This window comes from Vanacampus margaritifer, chromosome 19, assembly GCF_051991255.1.
Source record: "Vanacampus margaritifer isolate UIUO_Vmar chromosome 19, RoL_Vmar_1.0, whole genome shotgun sequence".
Classification (NCBI taxonomy): domain Eukaryota; kingdom Metazoa; phylum Chordata; class Actinopteri; order Syngnathiformes; family Syngnathidae; genus Vanacampus; species Vanacampus margaritifer.
The window spans coordinates 15,007,332-15,026,411 of record NC_135450.1 but is presented as its reverse complement, the minus strand read 5'-3'; the positions used below and the strand labels follow the sequence as shown (position 1 = coordinate 15,026,411).

At 38.3% G+C, this 19,080-nt stretch overlaps 3 protein-coding genes across 10 annotated transcripts; 2 read left to right on the top strand and 1 right to left on the bottom strand.

Annotated features, from left to right (window-relative positions):
* Window positions 1-645: 645 nt before the first annotated feature.
* On the bottom strand, window positions 646-18,677 carry LOC144039139 (cholesterol 24-hydroxylase-like). 8 transcript variants are annotated; one of them, XR_013289372.1, is made up of 19 exons: window positions 18,447-18,677; window positions 18,277-18,354; window positions 18,129-18,210; window positions 17,972-18,045; window positions 17,801-17,887; window positions 17,368-17,506; window positions 17,179-17,292; window positions 15,446-15,608; window positions 15,239-15,304; window positions 14,677-14,749; window positions 14,526-14,610; window positions 14,287-14,397; window positions 14,108-14,196; window positions 13,128-13,194; window positions 12,910-13,054; window positions 8,834-8,946; window positions 6,354-7,197; window positions 5,088-5,231; window positions 646-788 (listed from the first exon to the last, which is right to left on the bottom strand). XR_013289372.1 is itself a non-coding variant. In XM_077552129.1 (17 exons), the coding sequence occupies exons 1-17, from the start codon at window positions 18,581-18,583 to the stop codon at window positions 6,490-6,492; spliced, it is 2,331 nt and encodes a 776-aa protein (XP_077408255.1). In that variant the 5' UTR covers window positions 18,584-18,677; the 3' UTR covers window positions 6,222-6,489. The 8 variants fall into 8 exon arrangements, 6 of the variants coding, with proteins under 6 accessions (XP_077408255.1, XP_077408258.1, XP_077408262.1 ...); XR_013289373.1 differs by lacking the exon at window positions 646-788 and having other exon boundaries at window positions 5,088-5,210; XM_077552129.1 differs by lacking the exons at window positions 646-788; window positions 5,088-5,231 and having other exon boundaries at window positions 6,222-7,197.
* LOC144039142 (gap junction Cx32.7 protein-like) lies at window positions 671-4,337 on the top strand. Its single transcript, XM_077552139.1, has 5 exons — window positions 671-778; window positions 1,655-1,811; window positions 2,358-2,543; window positions 2,788-2,889; window positions 3,545-4,337. Exons 2-5 carry the CDS (start codon window positions 1,683-1,685, stop codon window positions 4,037-4,039), a joined length of 912 nt encoding a protein of 303 aa, XP_077408265.1. The 5' UTR covers window positions 671-778; window positions 1,655-1,682; the 3' UTR covers window positions 4,040-4,337.
* Window positions 8,834-11,876, top strand: LOC144039143 (gap junction Cx32.2 protein-like). Its single transcript, XM_077552140.1, has 3 exons — window positions 8,834-8,929; window positions 10,841-10,989; window positions 11,119-11,876. Exons 2-3 carry the CDS (start codon window positions 10,861-10,863, stop codon window positions 11,725-11,727), a joined length of 738 nt encoding a protein of 245 aa, XP_077408266.1. The 5' UTR covers window positions 8,834-8,929; window positions 10,841-10,860; the 3' UTR covers window positions 11,728-11,876.
* Window positions 18,678-19,080: the final 403 nt, after the last annotated feature.

The window sequence follows — 19,080 nt, the reverse complement described above, 5'->3', positions numbered from 1 at the left end:
ATTATATATATATATATTCAGTATATATATAATATTTATAATTTATAATCTTTTTTTTTTGTTTATTTTAAGAAAAGATTATAAAAAATTAGGGGCATCAGGTGATTACAATTTGTAATTGTAATTAATCGCATGACTCACCAGTTAACTCACGATTAATTACAAATTTTAGATCTGTTCTAATACAATAAAACAATTCTAGGTTTTCGTAACTCTTGTTACCAAAAGTAGGAAAAATGTTAAACTAATAGAAATAGATCAAATGAATTTTTGACGTCTATAGCCGTCAATGGCAGTGAATGAGTTAATATTACTAATATTATTAATAATATGGTTGTTGTTTTTTAGCCTGGACCAATCGCATTCTGCATGTGAGGATAAGAAACATGGAAAAGGAATGGATATTTAAACACCGAAATGTCATCTCTAGACGTCTGCTAGCTTAATGCTAACTTATAATGTAAAATGCCATACACTGGCTTACACAAATTAGCATCAATGTCACCGTTATTTTAAACCTACTTTAGCATCAACACATACAAACAGAGCGCACAACGGTACTCACAGGCGTTGATATTACAGTCCGCTTGCATTAGGGCCCAGTTGAGGCGGACCAAACAAGACGTCGTAGGGCCTGCTTCCAGAAACTTCCGGGTTTGTTGTGGTACGTAGGATGGACCCTTCCTGATAAGTCAGCAGCGAAACAAAACGACGAGACGACGACGTGCTCACTTTCTCCCTCCCAAGCCGCTGACGCTGCTCATCTTCATCTTTGCTGGTACGTACACCTGCATGGAGACTTCATTAGGTACACGATATCATTACATTTATGCAAATAAACAAATAGAACAGCTAAATAAAAAATCTGCCTTGCAAAGATAATTATTTTTGATAGATTGTTGAAGTGTGTGCAACTGTATTAGAAGTGTTTCTAATATTTTGTCCCACTAATAATGCTAATCATAATGTTTCAAGGGAGCTTAAAAAAATAAGTGAAATCATCTCCATTTCAACAATAAAATGCAATTTTATTGAATTGATATCTGACAAAAAATGTTCATTAAAAATTAAATCACTTTAATAAGGGAACCAAAAATGACTAATGATACTTTTCTAACGACAAAACTTGGCTTTTGAGTGATTTCTTTTTTTTCTACTCTGTGTGTGTGTGTGTGCTCGCTTTCATCCAAGGTTAAGTTCTGGCTCACCCGCAGATAAAGTGTGAATGTGTGTGTTTCAAGGATAGATTTACACACGCTCACCAGCTGTGACTCCAATCAGACAAGTTTTTCTTTCTGTGACCTTCCGGGACCTCACAAGTGTGGCTACAAAATGCAACTGGGAACTGCATAACCTTTATCGTTAAGAAAATATATAAGAAGAAGAAGAAAAGAAAAACAAAATCGTACATTCGGGGCAAGTGAGATTGTGCCCCACCAGACCTGCCAAATGGCACAAAAAGAAAACGATCCAAGAAATTTACGCTGATTTACTTTGCTACGTCGGCTAGCTAGCCAGACTTAAGCAAATTTGACAGACGTACATTTAAAATGGTGTTAATTTGACATTCATTTGACCTATATTCATTCATCCATCGTACATTTTCATGTTTGTAACAAATATCGGTCCGATGTCATTTTGTTTCCCGGTTTAGGAAAGGTGACAATTAGCATCGTGCCGAAATGGGCGAATGGGATCTTCTGGGCCGCCTGCTGGACAAAGTGCAGTCGCACTCCACCGTCATCGGAAAAATCTGGCTCACGGTTCTCTTCGTCTTCCGCATCCTGGTCCTGAGTACGGGCGCCGACAGGGTCAGCTCAATTGACTGGACTTAGTACAAATGTTTGTCTCTTAGCATTCTCATTTTTATCCGATTTTTTCTTCTTCTTTTTTTGTCAACCATTCTGTAAACATTGTTTTTGGACATCCATTAGCATTAGTTTAAAGACTTATCCCAGTGTCTTGCCTAAATAAAAAACGTTTTTAGCAGCCGTTAGTGTTAGCATAAATGTTGGATTCTCAGCATTGAAACATACTGGACATTTAAAAAAAATGGTTTTGACATTGAATAGCTTTAGTGTGGATACTTGTCTCTCAGTGTTCACCAATAATTAGAAAAATGTTTTTGTTAGCTATTAGCATTAGCGACTGGGCAAAATTGTATTACTTGACTTGCATAACCCAAGCTTTGGCTTGACTCGACTTGCTTGATTTTTGCCACTTAAAACTTAGCAGTTCTCACTTGACATATCTGTTAACACCTTATAGATGTTAATTTTTTTTTTTTTTTTTTTTTCTAGAGAGATGTAGATGTTCATTTCAAATGTCTTGACGCGGGTGTCCCCGGGGGGTTGCAGGTGTGGGGCGACGAGCAGTCGGACTTCGTGTGCAACACGAGGCAGCCGGGGTGCGAGAACGTGTGCTACGACCACGCGTTCCCCATTTCGCACGTGCGCTTTTGGGCCCTGCAGATCATCGCCGTGGCAACGCCCAAGCTTCTCTACCTGGGATACGTACTCCACGTCATTCACGTTGAGAAGAAGGTACAGCGAGTGATTGGCATCCCCTCCCCGCCCCATAAAAAAACGTAAAAAAAATATAACCACAAACTATGCTTTGTGATAGCAATTAGCATTAGCTAATAGCTTGTCCCTAGCATGGATGTTTTGTTTGTTAGCTTTCTCAGTTTTGACCGTTTCTCACAGCCTTTAGTGAATTTTTGTTTGTTTTAGTATTGGCACGAAAGGCAGTAAAATGATGATCAGTGCATCGTCCCCATGTGTGCAGTTGAAGGAGCGCATGCGGAAGCACGTGGAGCTCGACGACCAGGCCTTGTTGTTCCTTCAGCGGAGCTTCAAGATGCCAAAGTACATCAAAAGCAGCGGAAAGGTACTTACTGATACTAAAGTCACCCGACCTGCGAGTTTTCAGGCATTGGGCGGTCGTTTGGTCGATTTTTTTGTTTTGACTAGCAAGCAAATATTTAAGCCACGCTGGGAGCTGGATTGTGCCACAAAGTCACAAAAAGAACACTGAGGCAGCCCCCAACCCCCGCCTCCCCCACAGAGAATTACACTTTGTGCTATTTAAAGCAACCACACGACTTTGCCCTAAATTAGCTTCATGCTAACTCACTAATGGCTAATGGACAGCATTGATTGTTGTGTTGTTATAATCCTTTAAACAATGGAGTGACTTAAAAACACCTAATAATTCTGTTTGAATGTTATAAATTTGAAAGAAGAAGAAGACAAAACAGGAAGTATTTCAGCACAGCTTAGTTTTTGTTGAAAATAACTTTACGTCGTCCACCGTAATCCTGCTTTTTACGCCTACAGAAAGCGAGGGCTGTCGGTTCCATTTTAGAACGTACACCTTTGGGCATGATTACAGACATATCGATTTATCGTATTTTGTGTCGCACTGAATCGGACCAATTCAAATCGTTGAAAATGTACCGTTTTTGAATCGTATGTATCGAGATAAATATCGAATCATCCTATATTGGAGGGATGCTCGCTTCTAAAATGCATCCATCTTTAAGGTAAGCATCCGTGGACGCCTCCTCCGCGCCTACGTCCTCCACCTGCTGGCCAAGATCGTTCTGGAGATCGTGTTTGTGGTGGGCCAGTACTTCCTGTACGGCTTAACGCTGGACGCCCGCTACGTTTGCTCGCGCTCGCCGTGTCCTCACCAGGTGGACTGCTTCCTGTCGCGGCCCACCGAGAAGACCATGATCATCTGGTTCATGCTGGGGGCCGCCTTGCTTTCGCTGGCCTTGGGCGTGGCCGAGCTGCTCTACCTGTGCTTCAAGTCGGTCAAGGAGTGCGCCGCCCGCCGGCGGGACTACACCGTCACGCCCGTCACTCCCGTCACACCAGCGCCGCCCACCACCCAGAGAAAGGCGTACGTGCAGATAGACGACACAGTCATGCAGAACGGATTTAATGCGGAGATGGAGATGCAAGGACGCAAGTTTGGGGTCAACGAGATGGTGGGAAAAGGGTTGCTGGGTAACACGGGTGAGGTGCATATTTGAGCTGTGCGTGTGGGTGCAGTGTTTGGCTTTGTTACGATTTGCTTCAATTTGATCAATAAAGTTTTTCGTTCAATGTGCACTGTTTGGCGTTGATGTTTGGAATTGTTATGATTTAATTCTGTTGTATCAATAAAGTTTTTTTGTTCAATGCGCACCTTTTGGCTTTGATGTTTGACATTATGATTTGCTTCAATTTGATCAATAAAGTTTTTTGTTCAATGTGCACCGTTTGGCATTGATGTTTGGGCATTGTTATGATTTGCTTCTTTTATCAATAAAGTTTTTTGTTCAATGCGCACCTTTTGGCTTTGATGTTTGACATTATGATTTGCTTCTGTCTCATCAATAAAGTTTTTTGTTCAATGTGCACTGTTTGGCATTGATGTTTGGCATTGTTATATGATTTAATTCTGTTTTATCAATAAAGTTTTTTGTTCAGTGTGCACCATTTGGCTTCGTTAGGATTTGCTTCAATTTTATCAATAAAGTTTTTGGTTCAATGTGCACTGTTTGGCGTTGATGTTTGGAATTGTTATGATTTAATCCTGTTTTATCAATAAAGTTTTTTGTCAATATGCACCTTTTGGCTTCAATGTTTGGCTTTGTTATGATTTGCGTCAGTTTTATCAATAAAGTTTTTTGTTCAGTGCGCACCGTTTGGCATCGATGTTTGGCATTGTTATGATTTGCTTCCGTTTTATCAATAAAGTTTTTTGTTCAATGGCACAGTTTGGCTTTGTTATGATTTGCTAATGTTTTATCAAAAGTTTTTTCATTCCAGTACAGTTCAATGGGAAATTTTTTTGAACACCGTTTATGTTTTTTTTTTTTAGTCGTAAGGAAATTTTGAACATGTTTAGAAGAAAAGCCAACAAGACTGTTTAGAGAACCATTAAAACCGTTTGAGACCATTTAGGAAACGAAGCCTGACGTGAAATCAACATTGGTTAGCGTCATGTTCATCAATACATTTGTTTGTAAGCATTTGTGCAATCCACAGATACCCTCCCCCCCCCCCAGGATGATTAGAATGGGGCTGTGCCGTTACCTGTCAATCATTACTGTGGGCCCCCTCAGCTCTCACCGCGGTCCAAAGTGACATAGCAAGGCGGGATCAAGTTGCACCAAGTGACCAATCATCATCGTTCAGCACCTCCTCACCAGAAGTCGTCTGTAGCCAAGTAGAAGTAATCTAAATAGTTCAAATATAGATATAGTACAAGTACTCACTTAATTTCTTAGATTACAATAAGACTCCAAAATGTAGTTAAGTAAAAAAAGTAAAAATACATTTTGACTGTCAGTACATACAATACCTATTTTGATCATTTGCCACAGAAAAATACTCGAGTACTGTCGTGAAGAATGGGTACTTCACACTCCTCACCCTCGAACCCGCCCCAAAGGTTCAGCAGCTCAGTCAGCACTCGGCTGCAGGCGGAGACAGTCCACTCGGGCGCGCTCGTCAGGTAAGATGATAAACATGAATAGCTCATAATATTATTATTATTATATTTTTATTTCTACGGACGGAAGAGTGATTAAGTGCTGTACTTTTTAGTTCGCTAATGTTGTTTGTTTGTTTGTTTTCGCCTTGATTTCATGAACGTTACACAGCTGCTCTTGTTCCCTTCACATGCGCTCTGTCGTGTGAGGTTGGCAAACTTTGGTCAAGTTCAAATGTGGGGAAAATATATATTTTTTTAAGAATAAAATAATAATTCAGTTATAATAATTGGAACAATCTAAGTGATTCAATATCATATATATATATATATATATATATATTGCTTGTTTATTTCAACAATTTTGTTAAATTTGACATTTAATTTTTTTTTTTTTAATTGAACTAATAAATTCATAAAAATACATGAGGTAATGTTTCCCATTCAAACCAATGGAATGTCATTATTTTGACGATAAATTGGATTTAAAATAAATTAAAAAAAAAAAATAATAATAATAATAATAATAATAATTTAAATATATATATATATATATATATATATATATATATATATATATATATATGATTATATTCTGATTCTGTTACCGGTTTGGTGTGTAACTTTAAAACGTCGACAAAAAAAGTTGATCGCGCTTTCCAAAAGTAAAGGAAATCAGAGAATCAATATGGTTGGATTTGAACAATTTAAAATGAAATAAGGTCTCAAAATCCAAATCAAAATAATCGATTCAATTTATAATCGATGACTTGTCGATTAGTTGTTGTAATAGCTGCACCATTAATAGAACAATAAATGCATTAAAGCTGAATAATATATCAAAAAAAATAATATCGATGCAGACATACTCAATAGTCCGCCGATGAGTTGCCGATTAATCGCCGCACTTCTACCGATTGTATTTCTTGTTCGATAATCGCCGCGATTCGATTCCAGACCACCAACTGAACGTCATCCTCAAAGATGGGAGATTGGGATTTCCTGTCAGCCCTCCTGGACAAGGTCCAGTCGCACTCCACCGTGGTGGGAAAGATCTGGATGACGGTCCTGCTGGTGTTCCGGATCATGGTCCTGGGCGCGGGTGCCCAGAACGTGTGGGGCGACGAGCAGTCCGACTTCATCTGCAACACGCAGCAGCCCGGTTGCGAGAACGTGTGCTACGACCACGCCTTCCCCATCTCCCACATCCGCTTCTGGGTCCTCCAGATCATCTTCGTGTCCACGCCCACGCTGGTCTACCTGGGCCACGCCATGCACGTCATCCACCAGGAGAACAAGTTGCGCGAGAAGCTGGCCAGCCCCGCCGGGCCCCGCCGCCTCAAGTACCCCAAGTACACCGACGTCAAGGGCAACGTGACCATCAAGGGGAACCTCCTGGGCAGCTACCTCAGCCAGCTGGTGTTCAAGATCATCATCGAGGCCGCCTTCATCGTGGGTCAGTACTACCTGTACGGGTTCATCATGGTGCCCATGTTCCCGTGCTCCAGGAAGCCGTGCCCGTTCACCGTCGAGTGCTACATGTCGCGGCCCACCGAGAAGACCATCTTCATCATCTTCATGCTGGTCGTGGGCTGCGTGTCGCTGCTGCTCAACGTCGTCGAGGTCTTCTTCCTGCTGTGCAGCCGATGCAGGTCCAGATCCAAACGGCGCTTCGCCGTCAAACCGCCTGGGTGGCCCACGGCTAACGATGCCCTGATAGAGAACAAGAAGAATCTGGAATTGGAGATGAATACCAGCCCGAGTGTGGGCGGGAGTCTGGATGGAGCCAAGGAGGAGAAGAAGCTGCTGGCCGACCAGCTGGACTCTTAGCATGTTAGCGTGTTAGCATGTGATCCTGGTTTGGCGTCTATCTTTTTGTATTTCTTTCCTTTTCAAAATGTAAAAATGGAGTGAAGCGAGGTTGTTGTATTTAGGTTCATCCTTTATGGTTTTGGAGTCTGTTTAAGTTATGTGCAAATAAGGGTTAGCATCCGTTGAGCGACAGCTAGCATGACGGCACGCTAGCGGGAAACTTCATTTTGTGTTGTCTGCTTTTTCAAAATGTAAAAAATCAAGTGCAGTAAAAGATGTTGGGGCCTCACACATTTGAGGTTGAGGGTTCGAATCTGTTTTTTTCCAAGTCATATGTATGCACTTATATTTTTAATAAAGGTTGAAAGATAAATCAACTCATGATGAATGTATTCGTCATAAGTGTTTTTTTCTTGAATAAATGACTGAGTCCAGGAGTCTTAGCGCGTTAGCATGTTAGCGGGCAACTTCACTCGACTTGAATTAATTTTGTAAATTTTTTTCACTTTTCATTTTTTTATGTTTTCGCAGTATTTATGTTCATTCTTTAACTCAATGATTTTTGATTCTGTTTAAGTTATTGTTTCATGCGCAAAAAAAAATGTACGAAATAATGATCATGCTTATATTGGAAATATCTTTTGTAAATGCACTGTTTTAAACAAAACGAATAAAGTTTCATAAAAAAAAATCTGTTGAATTCATTATTGAGTACTGTAATAGCATTTTTTTTTTCCATTATACTTTTAATCAAGAAATGACAACATACATACATGATTAGTACTAAAATTATTAACTGACAGTTCTTACATATTATTAGTTCTTATTTTGGTTATAAATGAGTTAATTAATTAATCTTTTCAGAACAATTATATTTTATTATACTGTGTATATATAGTGTACTATATAACAATGATGCTAGTAGATATAGTTTATAAAAAATACAATAATAATTGTATTTGACTTTAAACATTTTAATTATTAATGAATCATATATAAACATGTTAATTATTTTTTTTAAATGATATATTTAAATGACGAGTTCACTCATGTAAACGTATGTCTATATATGTATTTTTTTTATTTTTAATAACAAATAATCCTGGATGTTTTTCCACATCGATGCAATTTCAGTTGATTGACACATTTATTTTTTTGACTTATCAAGAAACGACCCATAAATTCCGGGAGGGTTCCAAGTTATTTATTTTCTATCGGCTGTTGCATCATCACATTGAGGTCGTTTCAAATCATAAAAGAAAGTTGTCTTGGGGTACACGTGCAACATGTGACCATCCGATAAGGCGTGAACACCAAACACCAGGAAGCAGTTTGGACTTAAACGCACAAAAAAAAAGCAATTATTAACCAAACATAATCTTGTCTTTTGCCCACCCAAAAGTGTGTGTGTGTGTTTTTTTTTTACCATTTTGCAACATGGCAACGTGACCACACACACACACACACAAACATACACGTACGCACATGCCCCCTTGTGCAACCCGAACCCAAGTTCAAGGCAGCAGAAGAAGCTCACCTTTGCTTTGCTTTTGTCTTTGCTTGATTGCGAAGAGCATTCAGTGGTTGCCGAGCACAGCCGGGGAGAAGCCACCATTCGCTTGTCCAATCCCAGGTAAGCGATTTCCTTTCCTATAAGAAGACAATCGGTAAATATGACGGCGGAGTTGTAAAAGTCATCGGCAACAAAAAAAGTTTGAAATATTGAACAAGAATTTTACTACTTATATAAAAGGATGAAAAGCATTGCTCTTATTTTATTTCATTAATTTAATTGTATTTTTCATCTGTGTTTTGGTTTGATTGAACAACGTGGAACAATTTAAAGATTTTATATCTATTTATAGCCAAAAGGTTGCTATGGTAACACACAAAAAAATTGTTTGGTTTATTTAAGTTTATTCAATGTTATTAGTATGTAACCCAAAAATATTATGTATTATTTGTATTTTACTACTACAACCATGTGTATGTATGACCCCCCCCCCCCCCAAAAAAAAAAAACACAAGAAGTCTGCCTTTTTGCTTGGAAGCTAACATTTTTAGCCCGTTTTTGCCATTTCCAGGTGTCGTTCAATGACAATATTTATATATTATAAATTATATTATTTCAGACTGCTACCAAAATTTGATGCACAAATACTGGAAAATGTTGGTGATGATAAATATTTGAGTTTTTTTCCCCCCCATTGCCTGTGATCTGAGCATTGCAACTAAATTTGATGACTCACCAAAATAAACAAACTATTATTAGTTGAATTTGAAAATAAAGCTCCCAAAGCCAGTTTCACTAAACAACATGAAACTTGGTAGGGATGTCTATCATAAGCAGAGCCACAAAAAAGTCTCAAGAAGCCACGCCCAAAAAGACACAGGGTTGGCGGGGCATGGCGGTAAAATTTGATCACTCACTAAAAATCATAAAACTCTAATTAGCCATTTTTAAAAATTCAGCCCCCAACACCAGATTCATTAAACAACATGAAACTTGGTAGGGATGTCCATCATAAGCAGAGCCACAAAAAAGTCTCAAGAAGCCACGCCCAAAAAGAAACAGGGTTGGCGGGGCATGGCGGTGAAATTTGATCACTCACCAAAAATCATAAAACTCTAATTAGCCTCTTTTTTAAAAAAAAATTCAGCCCCCAAAGCCAGTTTCATAAAACAACATGAAACTTGGTAGGGATGTCCATCATAAGCAGAGCCACAAAAAAGTCTCAAGAAGCCACGCCCAAAAAGACACAGGGTTGGCGGGGCATGGCTGTAAAATTTGATCACTCACTAAAAATCATAAAACTCTAATTAGCCTTTTTTTGTTTTTTAAATTCAGCCCCCAAAGCCAGTTTCACTCCGCAACATGAAACTTGGTAGGGATGTCTATCATAAGCAGGGCCACAAAAAAGTCTCAAGAAGCCACGCCCAAAAAGAAACAGGGTTGGCGGTGCGTGGCGGTGAAATTTGACCACTCACCAAAAATCATAAAACTCTAATTAGCCATTTTTTAAAATTCAGCCCCCAAAGACAGTTTCATTAAACAACATGAAACTTGGTAGGGATGTCTATCATAAGCAGAGCCACAAAAAAGTCTCAAGAAGCCACGCCCAAAAAGAAACAGGGTTGGCGGTGCATGGCGGTGAAATTTGATCACTCACCAAAAATCATAAAACTCTAATTAGCCTCTTTTTTTTTATTCAGCCCCCAAAACCAGTTTTATTAAACAACATGAAACTTGGTAGGGATGTCTATCATAAGCAGAGCCACAAAAAAGTCTCATTAAGCCACGCCCAAAAAGACACAGGGTTGGCGGTGTGTGGCAGTGAATTTTGATCACTCACCAAAAATCATAAAACTCTAATTCGTCGAATTTGAGAATTTAGCTCCAAAAGCCAGTTTCACTCCGCAACATGAAACTTGGTCCGGATGTCTATCATGAGTCATGCCCAAAAAAATCTCTGGGTTGATGTGGAGTGGCAGCAATATTTGCGAATTTGCCACAAAAGGCCATTTGTTGTTTTTGTGTTTCAAGTGCAGCGAATAAGGTCGAAGATGGGCGAGTGGGGCTTTTTGTCGAAGCTGTTGGACAAAGTGCAGTCGCACTCCACCGTCATCGGGAAGGTGTGGCTCAGCGTACTCTTCGTCTTCAGGATCATGGTCCTGGGAGCCGGCGTTGAGAAGGTCTCATTCTTTTTTCGACCTAACCCCAGCATCGCACGGTGTTCCGCAGGGCTCCGTTTTGGATCCCCTGCTTTTTTTTTTTGTTCCCGTTAGTAATTAACAACGCGGGCGGTTTTTGATGGGTTCCAGGTGTGGGGCGACGAGCAGTCCAAGATGATCTGCAACACCAAGCAGCCGGGTTGCAAGAACGTGTGCTACGACCACGCCTTCCCCATCTCCCACATCCGCTTCTGGGTCCTCCAGATCATCTTCGTGTCCACGCCCACGCTGGTCTACCTGGGCCACGTCATGCACGTCATCCACCAGGAGAACAAACTACGTGAGAAACAGAACCAGATCAACTCCTCCACGCTCAAGCTTCCAAAGTACTCCGATGACAAAGGTCACGTGAAGATCAAAGGCGACCTGTTGGGGAACTACATAACGTCCATCGTCTTCCGCATTATTCTGGAGGTGGCCTTCATCGTGGGTCAGTACTACCTGTACGGCTTCGTCATGGAGCCCCAGATCGTGTGCTCGCGGGCGCCATGCCCGTTCACGGTGGAGTGCTACATGTCGCGGCCCACCGAGAAGACCATCTTCATCATCTTCATGCTGGCCATGTCCTGCGTGTCGGTGCTGCTCAACGTGGTGGAGGTCTTCTACCTGGCGTGCTCGCGGAACGCCCGGAGGCGGGCCAAAGTAGCCGCCAAAGGCCGACAGGGGCCAGCGAACGGCGGCGGATCGGCCAGAGCGTGAGCGAGCGGACAAAATGGCGGGAGAGAAATGCCGGAAGGACTTTGAAATGGCCGACTTGAGAATACAGCGGTGCCTTGTCTTGCGCGTTTTATCAGTTCAAGCTTGTCACTCAAATTTACAGCTGAATGATAAAAAATTATCGAATTGCATTCCCCCCCCCCTTATTATTTAAATTGCAACTACAATGACGTGTAAAAAAAAAAAAACATACTCTTAACATACCTCTTAAGTGTACAAAAATGTTCTAGAAACTATTATTTTTCAAAAGTAAAGGTAGCATTTGACAAGACTTATTTAACAATCTTAAAAATAATTTAAATGGCAAAAATGGTTGTATACGCACCGTCGACGAGCCAGGGTTCAAATTCATGTTCTTTGCGTTTTATATCCCACGTCGTCGTCTGGCTTTTTTGAAAGGTGTAAATATTTGTGATTAATTCTTTTATTTTTGTATTTGTGCTTCTTGTTTGTGTGATTTTTAAAAAAAATAAATAAATAAATAATAACAACAACATCAAGAAATAATAATGCAGCAATGGCAAAGTGTTTACAGGCTTTTGTTGGATTTTACGACACTTTCTTGTGGTTATTTTTTTGTGTTTTGTGTGTAAACAACCTCAAAAACGAAATTTTGTATTCTCATTACCGCCTTTTGACTTTTGCTTCTTTTTTTTGTCACCTGCAGAAGTCGTTAAAATCCATCCCTTAATATTTATATTTGTGCTAGTACGTTACATATAATGTAGAGAAATAGCTAGTTAAGTCGTAGCGCCACCTTGTGTGAGCGAGGAATATTGTATCAGGATTTAAAAAATATATTTGTTTATTATTTTAATTATTTTTTAATTTTTAAATAATCAAAATAATTCAAATCAAATTATATTGATTAGATTTAAATGCATTTATTGTGACTATAAAACATAATGTCATCCCATTGTTTTTTCAACAACAAAAGCATTATGACTTGCACTCGAATCTGCTTTCGTTCATAATCAATTCAAACATTCAAACTACATTTAAAGTGCATTTTTAAGGAGTTTTCGATTGGACGACGGCTGAACTAAAGTTAAACATCAATTTGAATGAAGGAAATCGATTGATCGATTTAGTATCAGTCATGACTTTTAGAGGCGTTGTTGCTTCGGTGCGAGTGTCATGCCGCCATTTTGTGCGTTTACTGGCCGAGGTGCTTCCTGTGCGTGACGGTGCACACCACGCCGCCCTTGGGCCGCAGCGTGCTCAGGTCGCGGATTTCGAAGCTCTGGCCCGGCGTCAGGGCGAACTCGAACCTCTGCAGCAGCTTGGCCATCACCACTTTGGCTTCCATCTGTCGATAAAATGCACCAAAGTGCTCACTGTGTTGCTCGTTAACGGCTCATCTGATTGTTTTTTTTAATCACCTGAGCAAAGTTCTTTCCGAGGCACGAGCGCGGGCCGAGAGAAAAGGGGTAGTAGCAGTAATAAGGCCTTGGAGGTAAAAAAAAACAAAAAAAAACAGTCACTATTATTTGAACAGTAAAAATCGAGTCAAATGTCAAGAAGAAAAAATGGTGAAGCAAATTGAAATAAAAGTAATAATTTCACCAGAAAAAATAAATACAGATGTAAATAAATACAAAATGTATACATATTTTAAAAAAAAATAACAATAACATTAATGTTGATAAATTGACAAGAAAAAAGTCATAAAATTGCATGGATGCAAGAATATTTATTTATTGCTCACTCAAATTACTCAAACATAACTACCCCCTCCCCCCCAAAAAAAGTAATTTTTTTTTTTTTTAACTCATCAAAAATCAACAAAATAAATAAATAAATAAGCCAATTTCTGCCAATTTTTAAAAGCGCTGGCCATTTTAACGGGTCAGGCAAAAGTTATATATATTTTTTCCTGCAGTATTAATGTATTTTTTTTAATTCATTGATTTCAATACAGTTAAACTACAGTGAAAAGTTATAATGTTTTTTTTTTTTAAAAGTCACAATATCATAAATAACATTTTTTTGACAAATCTTTTGTCAAGTAAAAAATACTTGAGGAGAAAAAAGGTGCAATGTAAGAACAATCATTTTGTCATGAAAAAGAGCAAAATTTGTCATTTTTAACTTTTTTGAAGTTACAGAATAAAGGTGTAGTGTACTTTAATGATTTTTTTTTGGGGGGGGGGGAAACCCTGCAGTAATAGTAAAGTTTTTTTAAGTGACATATTATTATTATTGATATTACTGATATTATTAATATTAAATGAATATTATTTTTCAAGGAGAAAATGAAATCAAAAAATGAAAATGACATTAAAAACGGTCCTATTATTTTTGGGGACAAAAAGTTGCGATGTTACAAGAATTAAAATTAGAAGAAAAAAAAAAATCTTACTTGGGAGCATCCGGATGAAAGCGATCTGGGTTGAATTCCAGCGGATTCTTGAAGAACTTTTCCATTCTGCTGGATATGTACGAGCTGAACTGAATCATGCACACACACACACACACACAAAAAATGAAATAATCCTTATTTTCCTTTCCTTTTTTTTCCTGTGAACTTCAACGCCTCACGATGCAGGTGGTTCCGGCCGGAACGCGGATGCCGTCCATGACGAGGTCGTTGACGAGCTCGCGGGACGTTCCCGGAGCTGTCGGGTACAACCTTAAAGTTTCTTTCAGAACCTTCAAGTGAAGAAATATTAAGAATATTTTAGAAGTTCAAACACAACTTTCAGTTTCAATTTCAAAATTTCAAATCAAGAAGATTTTAACATTTACATCATATTTGTAACAGTTCAAGGCCAGGATACCTGCGAGAGGTAAACAAGTTTGCCGAGATCATCGTAGCTGATTTCTCGTTTCATCCCGATGACGTCGTCCACTTCCTTCTGAGCTCTACAAAACAAAACAAAAAATAAAAGCACCAAGCATGGAAGTCGATGTTATTGTTTGTTGTCGCACTTTTCCAGGACGCCAGGATGTCTGGCTAGCTCCATGATGCAAAATGCTAGCTGGTTAGCCGTGGTTTCCTGTCCTGGAAAAGCAGAGAATAATTCAGAATGGACAAAAAATTATTAATTATTATTAATAATTAATTAATTAATAATTCAGAATTTACAAAAATTTGGTAACATTAAAAAACAGTTTTTAAATAATAACATCAGCAACAATGCTTATTTTAATCACATTATTTAATGATTTCGTATGGTTAATTAAAAAATATAATGATAAGAAAAAAATTAAAATTCATAAAATAATAACATAAAATTTAAACAATGAATAAACATGAACAAAAAAAAGAGTAATAAATTTGCAATATAGTTACAACTCTGTTCTGCCCGCCAACCAATCACAGGGCATTTAAAAAATAATAATACGTATTAAAACAAATACATGTGAGGTGAGATTTTTTTCTTCCCCTCTCGTGTCGCTAGCTTGGCTAATCGGGAGGGAATGTCACCCAAAAGTGTCACCATGGCAACATTAACCGCCCACATGACTTCAAATCGGATTAAAGTCTCACCGGCGATGAAGAAGGTCACAAAGTTGTCCAGCATGAACTCTTCGTCTTCCTTGGTCATGCTTTCCTCTGAAATTCAAAAACAAGTCAAATGTCAATAAAGACATTTTGGCACATTTCACAAAATCAGCATTTTTAGTCCATAGGGAGGCTGCTTATTCATTGTATTGATTTTCATTGGGTGAGGGAATGGAATTGGGAATGGCGGACCTTTTCCGGCCGACTTGATGATCTGCGTGAGGATGTCTTTGGGCACGTCGCCGCCGTCCTGGACGGCCATCTTCCTGTTGTGGATCCACTCGGCGCCGGTGGAGCGCAGCAGCTTGCAGGCGGCGCGCGCTTCCGCCACGAAGGCCCAGTTTTTAGGATGGAACTGGAAGCGAGTCACGGGATCGACCGTCAAAAGGTTTGCGCGAGCGGACGTGTTTTTCGTCAAGCGCATTTCAAGATGACTTTTGAGTCTCGATATGAAGAATTGATTATTGTGGTAAAAGAGAGCTCGGCGTTATTTTCCTACAATTATGCAACAGAAGTGAGAGTAGAAATTCAACGTAAACCTCAAATTTGAGCATTTTCAAAGCATTTTAAGTCTTGACCCTGCTATTTATTTATTTGAACTTTGAACTTCATATTCCTTTTTGGAGCTGCAGCAGGCTGCAATGCATGTATTATTTCATGCCGTTATTTTATTATTCAATATTATTTATTGGTGATAACGCAATTTTTTTCAAATGACTACGGCAAGTTTTTATTGATTAATTTATGAATTTTTGTAACTTCATTTGACTGCATTTATGCATTATTTATCTTTATATTTAATAATTAATTAAACTTATTTACTTTTTAAATTTGTATTTACTATTCATAGCATTGGTTTATTGACTAATATAATTAATTAATTTGCTCTTTACCTTCTTATTAAATGAATATATTAAAAAAAATTATTTATTAATCAATATTTTGGGGGATTATTTTTTATTATTATTTTTATCTTTTATCGCGTGATCGATTGTCATGAGTGGGTACGCTTTCATCCGCGAGACTTTTGAGGCGATTTGCAAATAAAATTATTGTTTGTTGTGTTAATAGAGATCTATTATGTAGTATTATGCTACAATCATGTCACAACAGAAGAAGGAATTATTCAATGCATTGGTCGACTTTTTTCCAATGCATTTTTTATTTGAGAGTTTTTATTAATTCATGAATTGCTTTATAAGTGTTTAAATTAATTAATTTGACTGTATTTACTAACTATATTTTAAAGATGATTTATCTTTTTTTTTGGTTTACTTTTTAATCAATGTATTTAAAATTTATATAATTAATTTACTAATTAATTGAATTTAATTGATTAAAAAAATAATTACTTTCTAAATATTTAAATAAAATTTTAAAGATTTATTCTAAATATTTAAATCTACTAATTAATTTAATTTAAAAATTCATAAAAAATAATTACTTTCTAAATATTTAAAGCATGTATTTAAAATTATAAAGGATGTTGGATACCCCTTTTTTCTACTCAACTCGAGTAGGCGCCGATACCATGCACTGGGTACCGATACCACTAGAACTTTTAATAAAGAAAATTACAATAAATTTTAAGGAAATACCTATTTATGTCAATATAGCATTTTCTCTAGAAAAGCATGAAATTAATGGCAATTCTCTTTTGTTTTTTTACCCCTATTGGCAATACATATTTTGTATGGAACACACAATAAAATGAATTTTAAGAAATAAATAAATGAAACTAATAATCCAACAGACAAAAAAGGTCGCGATCAAAAGATGTTTGTTTTTTATAACTCGTATTCCTTTTTTATGAACTGTTTCTGGGCTAATTGGCAGTTCTTTCATTTATTTCATGCTATTTCCAGCATATGCTTTGGTTCCCTCTCCTCATTCCGGATGCTTTAAGATGCTAAACTTTACTGCACCTGAAAGAGGACGTTGCGTAGGTTGTAGACCAACCCTTGGAGACACGTCTCGATGGCTTTTGGGAAAGGCGACGAGTTGTCCTCAAGCAGCTCTAAATCCATGCCGAACGCCACCTGAACAAACAAACCTACTCTTTAACAAACAATCCTAAATGTTTGTTTGTTTGGACGAGGTGAGATGCGGCCGACCTTGATGATGACGTCCAAGGTGACCCGGTTGACCAGCTCCAGCATGTGGGATTCCGTCTTTTTGTCAGCGACGTCCGCCAGTTTGGTCATCAGCTTCTCGGCTCGCTCGTTGAACGTGCCCGTCAGACTCCTCAGGTACCTGCGAGCGTGTCAACGCACATTTGGGGAGGGGGGGGGGGGGGGGGCGGGTGCATAGCAAGCATTAGAAAACCACGCTTACGCAAATGATGCTAACTTGACTATTTTCGCTTATTGTCTAAAAGTCATTTAGACTGTCAATCTTGAGAGGACGAAATGCAGCGCGGCACCCTCAGAATGAGAGAAAGGTGGAGTTTAACACCCTGTTTGATATAATTATCAAAATATACACAACAGTGGTTACTGATTGACTGCTAGAGCACAGATTAGGTTGGTGCGCTGTAAACAAACTCACAGGCTGCTAAAAGCAGGGTCAATGATCCGCCGTTGTTTATACCACTGATCGTGGTTCCTTGCTGTTATCAGGCCATTGCCCAAGAACCTGCAAATCACAAACAATACCAAAATATATGCAGTGCATTATTATTATTATTTTTATGTAACTACATCTGGCTCCACAATTCACCTTTCACCAAACAGGCTGAAGAGACGCTTGTGGACGAACATATCTTTGGGATACTTGGAGGACATCAAAACTTCCTGAACGAATCAAACTGAATTAATTAACAGTGATTATGGGATTATTAGGGATTATGTTTTGTGTTGTGTAAATTTGACTGTACCTTAACCGTTTCTGGGCAGCTAAGGCAGACAAGAACGTAATGCATCATATTGAGCTTGTACACTGGTCCATAAAGCTCGGCCCTTTCAACGTAGTAACATGAATAGTACTGTCAACAACAACAACAATAATAATAATAAACCGTTTACCATTTCAGAAATAGGTCGAGCAGCAGACCGTCGTTTTTCATTGTCCTCAACAAAATTGGAGAATGACCGAAGAGATAACTTAAAAACAAACAAAAAAACATTTATTACATTTATTAGTGGTGAAATAAATTGAGCGGCTGGTCACACAAACATCCTTTTTTCTTTCTTACCTTTCCCTCGGTGGTCCAGGTATGTGGTCGTACTTCAGGTGTACATACTTGACGTAGGCGCAATAGCCGAGAAAAGCCAAAAACAACACAAACAAAAGTAAACCGAGCGCGTGAGTGGTAAGGGTGAGAAGAGACATTTTAAATCGATAATATATTCGTCCGGATAAAGTTTTTCGGTGTTTTACGAGAGGAGGCAAAGGGAGCGGACCAGGTCGTTATGTGACGTCATAATAATGCGTCCATCACATCTGGTTTACGGTTGACAGCAGTGGCTTGATTTTGTTTTGTTTTTTTATTCATCAACTTGGATTTAACTCTTTGTCAAATACCAAATATTAAAGGATTTGTTAGATTGTGTTATTTTTTAGTTGTGGTTGGCGAAAACGCAAGCACAAGCAAAGCCTTTAAATCCGTAATTGTTCTCATGTTTTCCAGATTACTTTAAAACAAATTAAAATTATTTGCATTTCAAAAACCAATTATGTGAACTTCAATTGATTTAGTACAGCTCTGTCTTGCTTCTATTTTGATTTTAAAACAATGAAGGTAAACGTATTAATTTACGAGTCCAACACTGACACCCAGTGGCCACTCTTAGTAACTACATAAACAGAAGCGGTCAATGTCTTGGAAT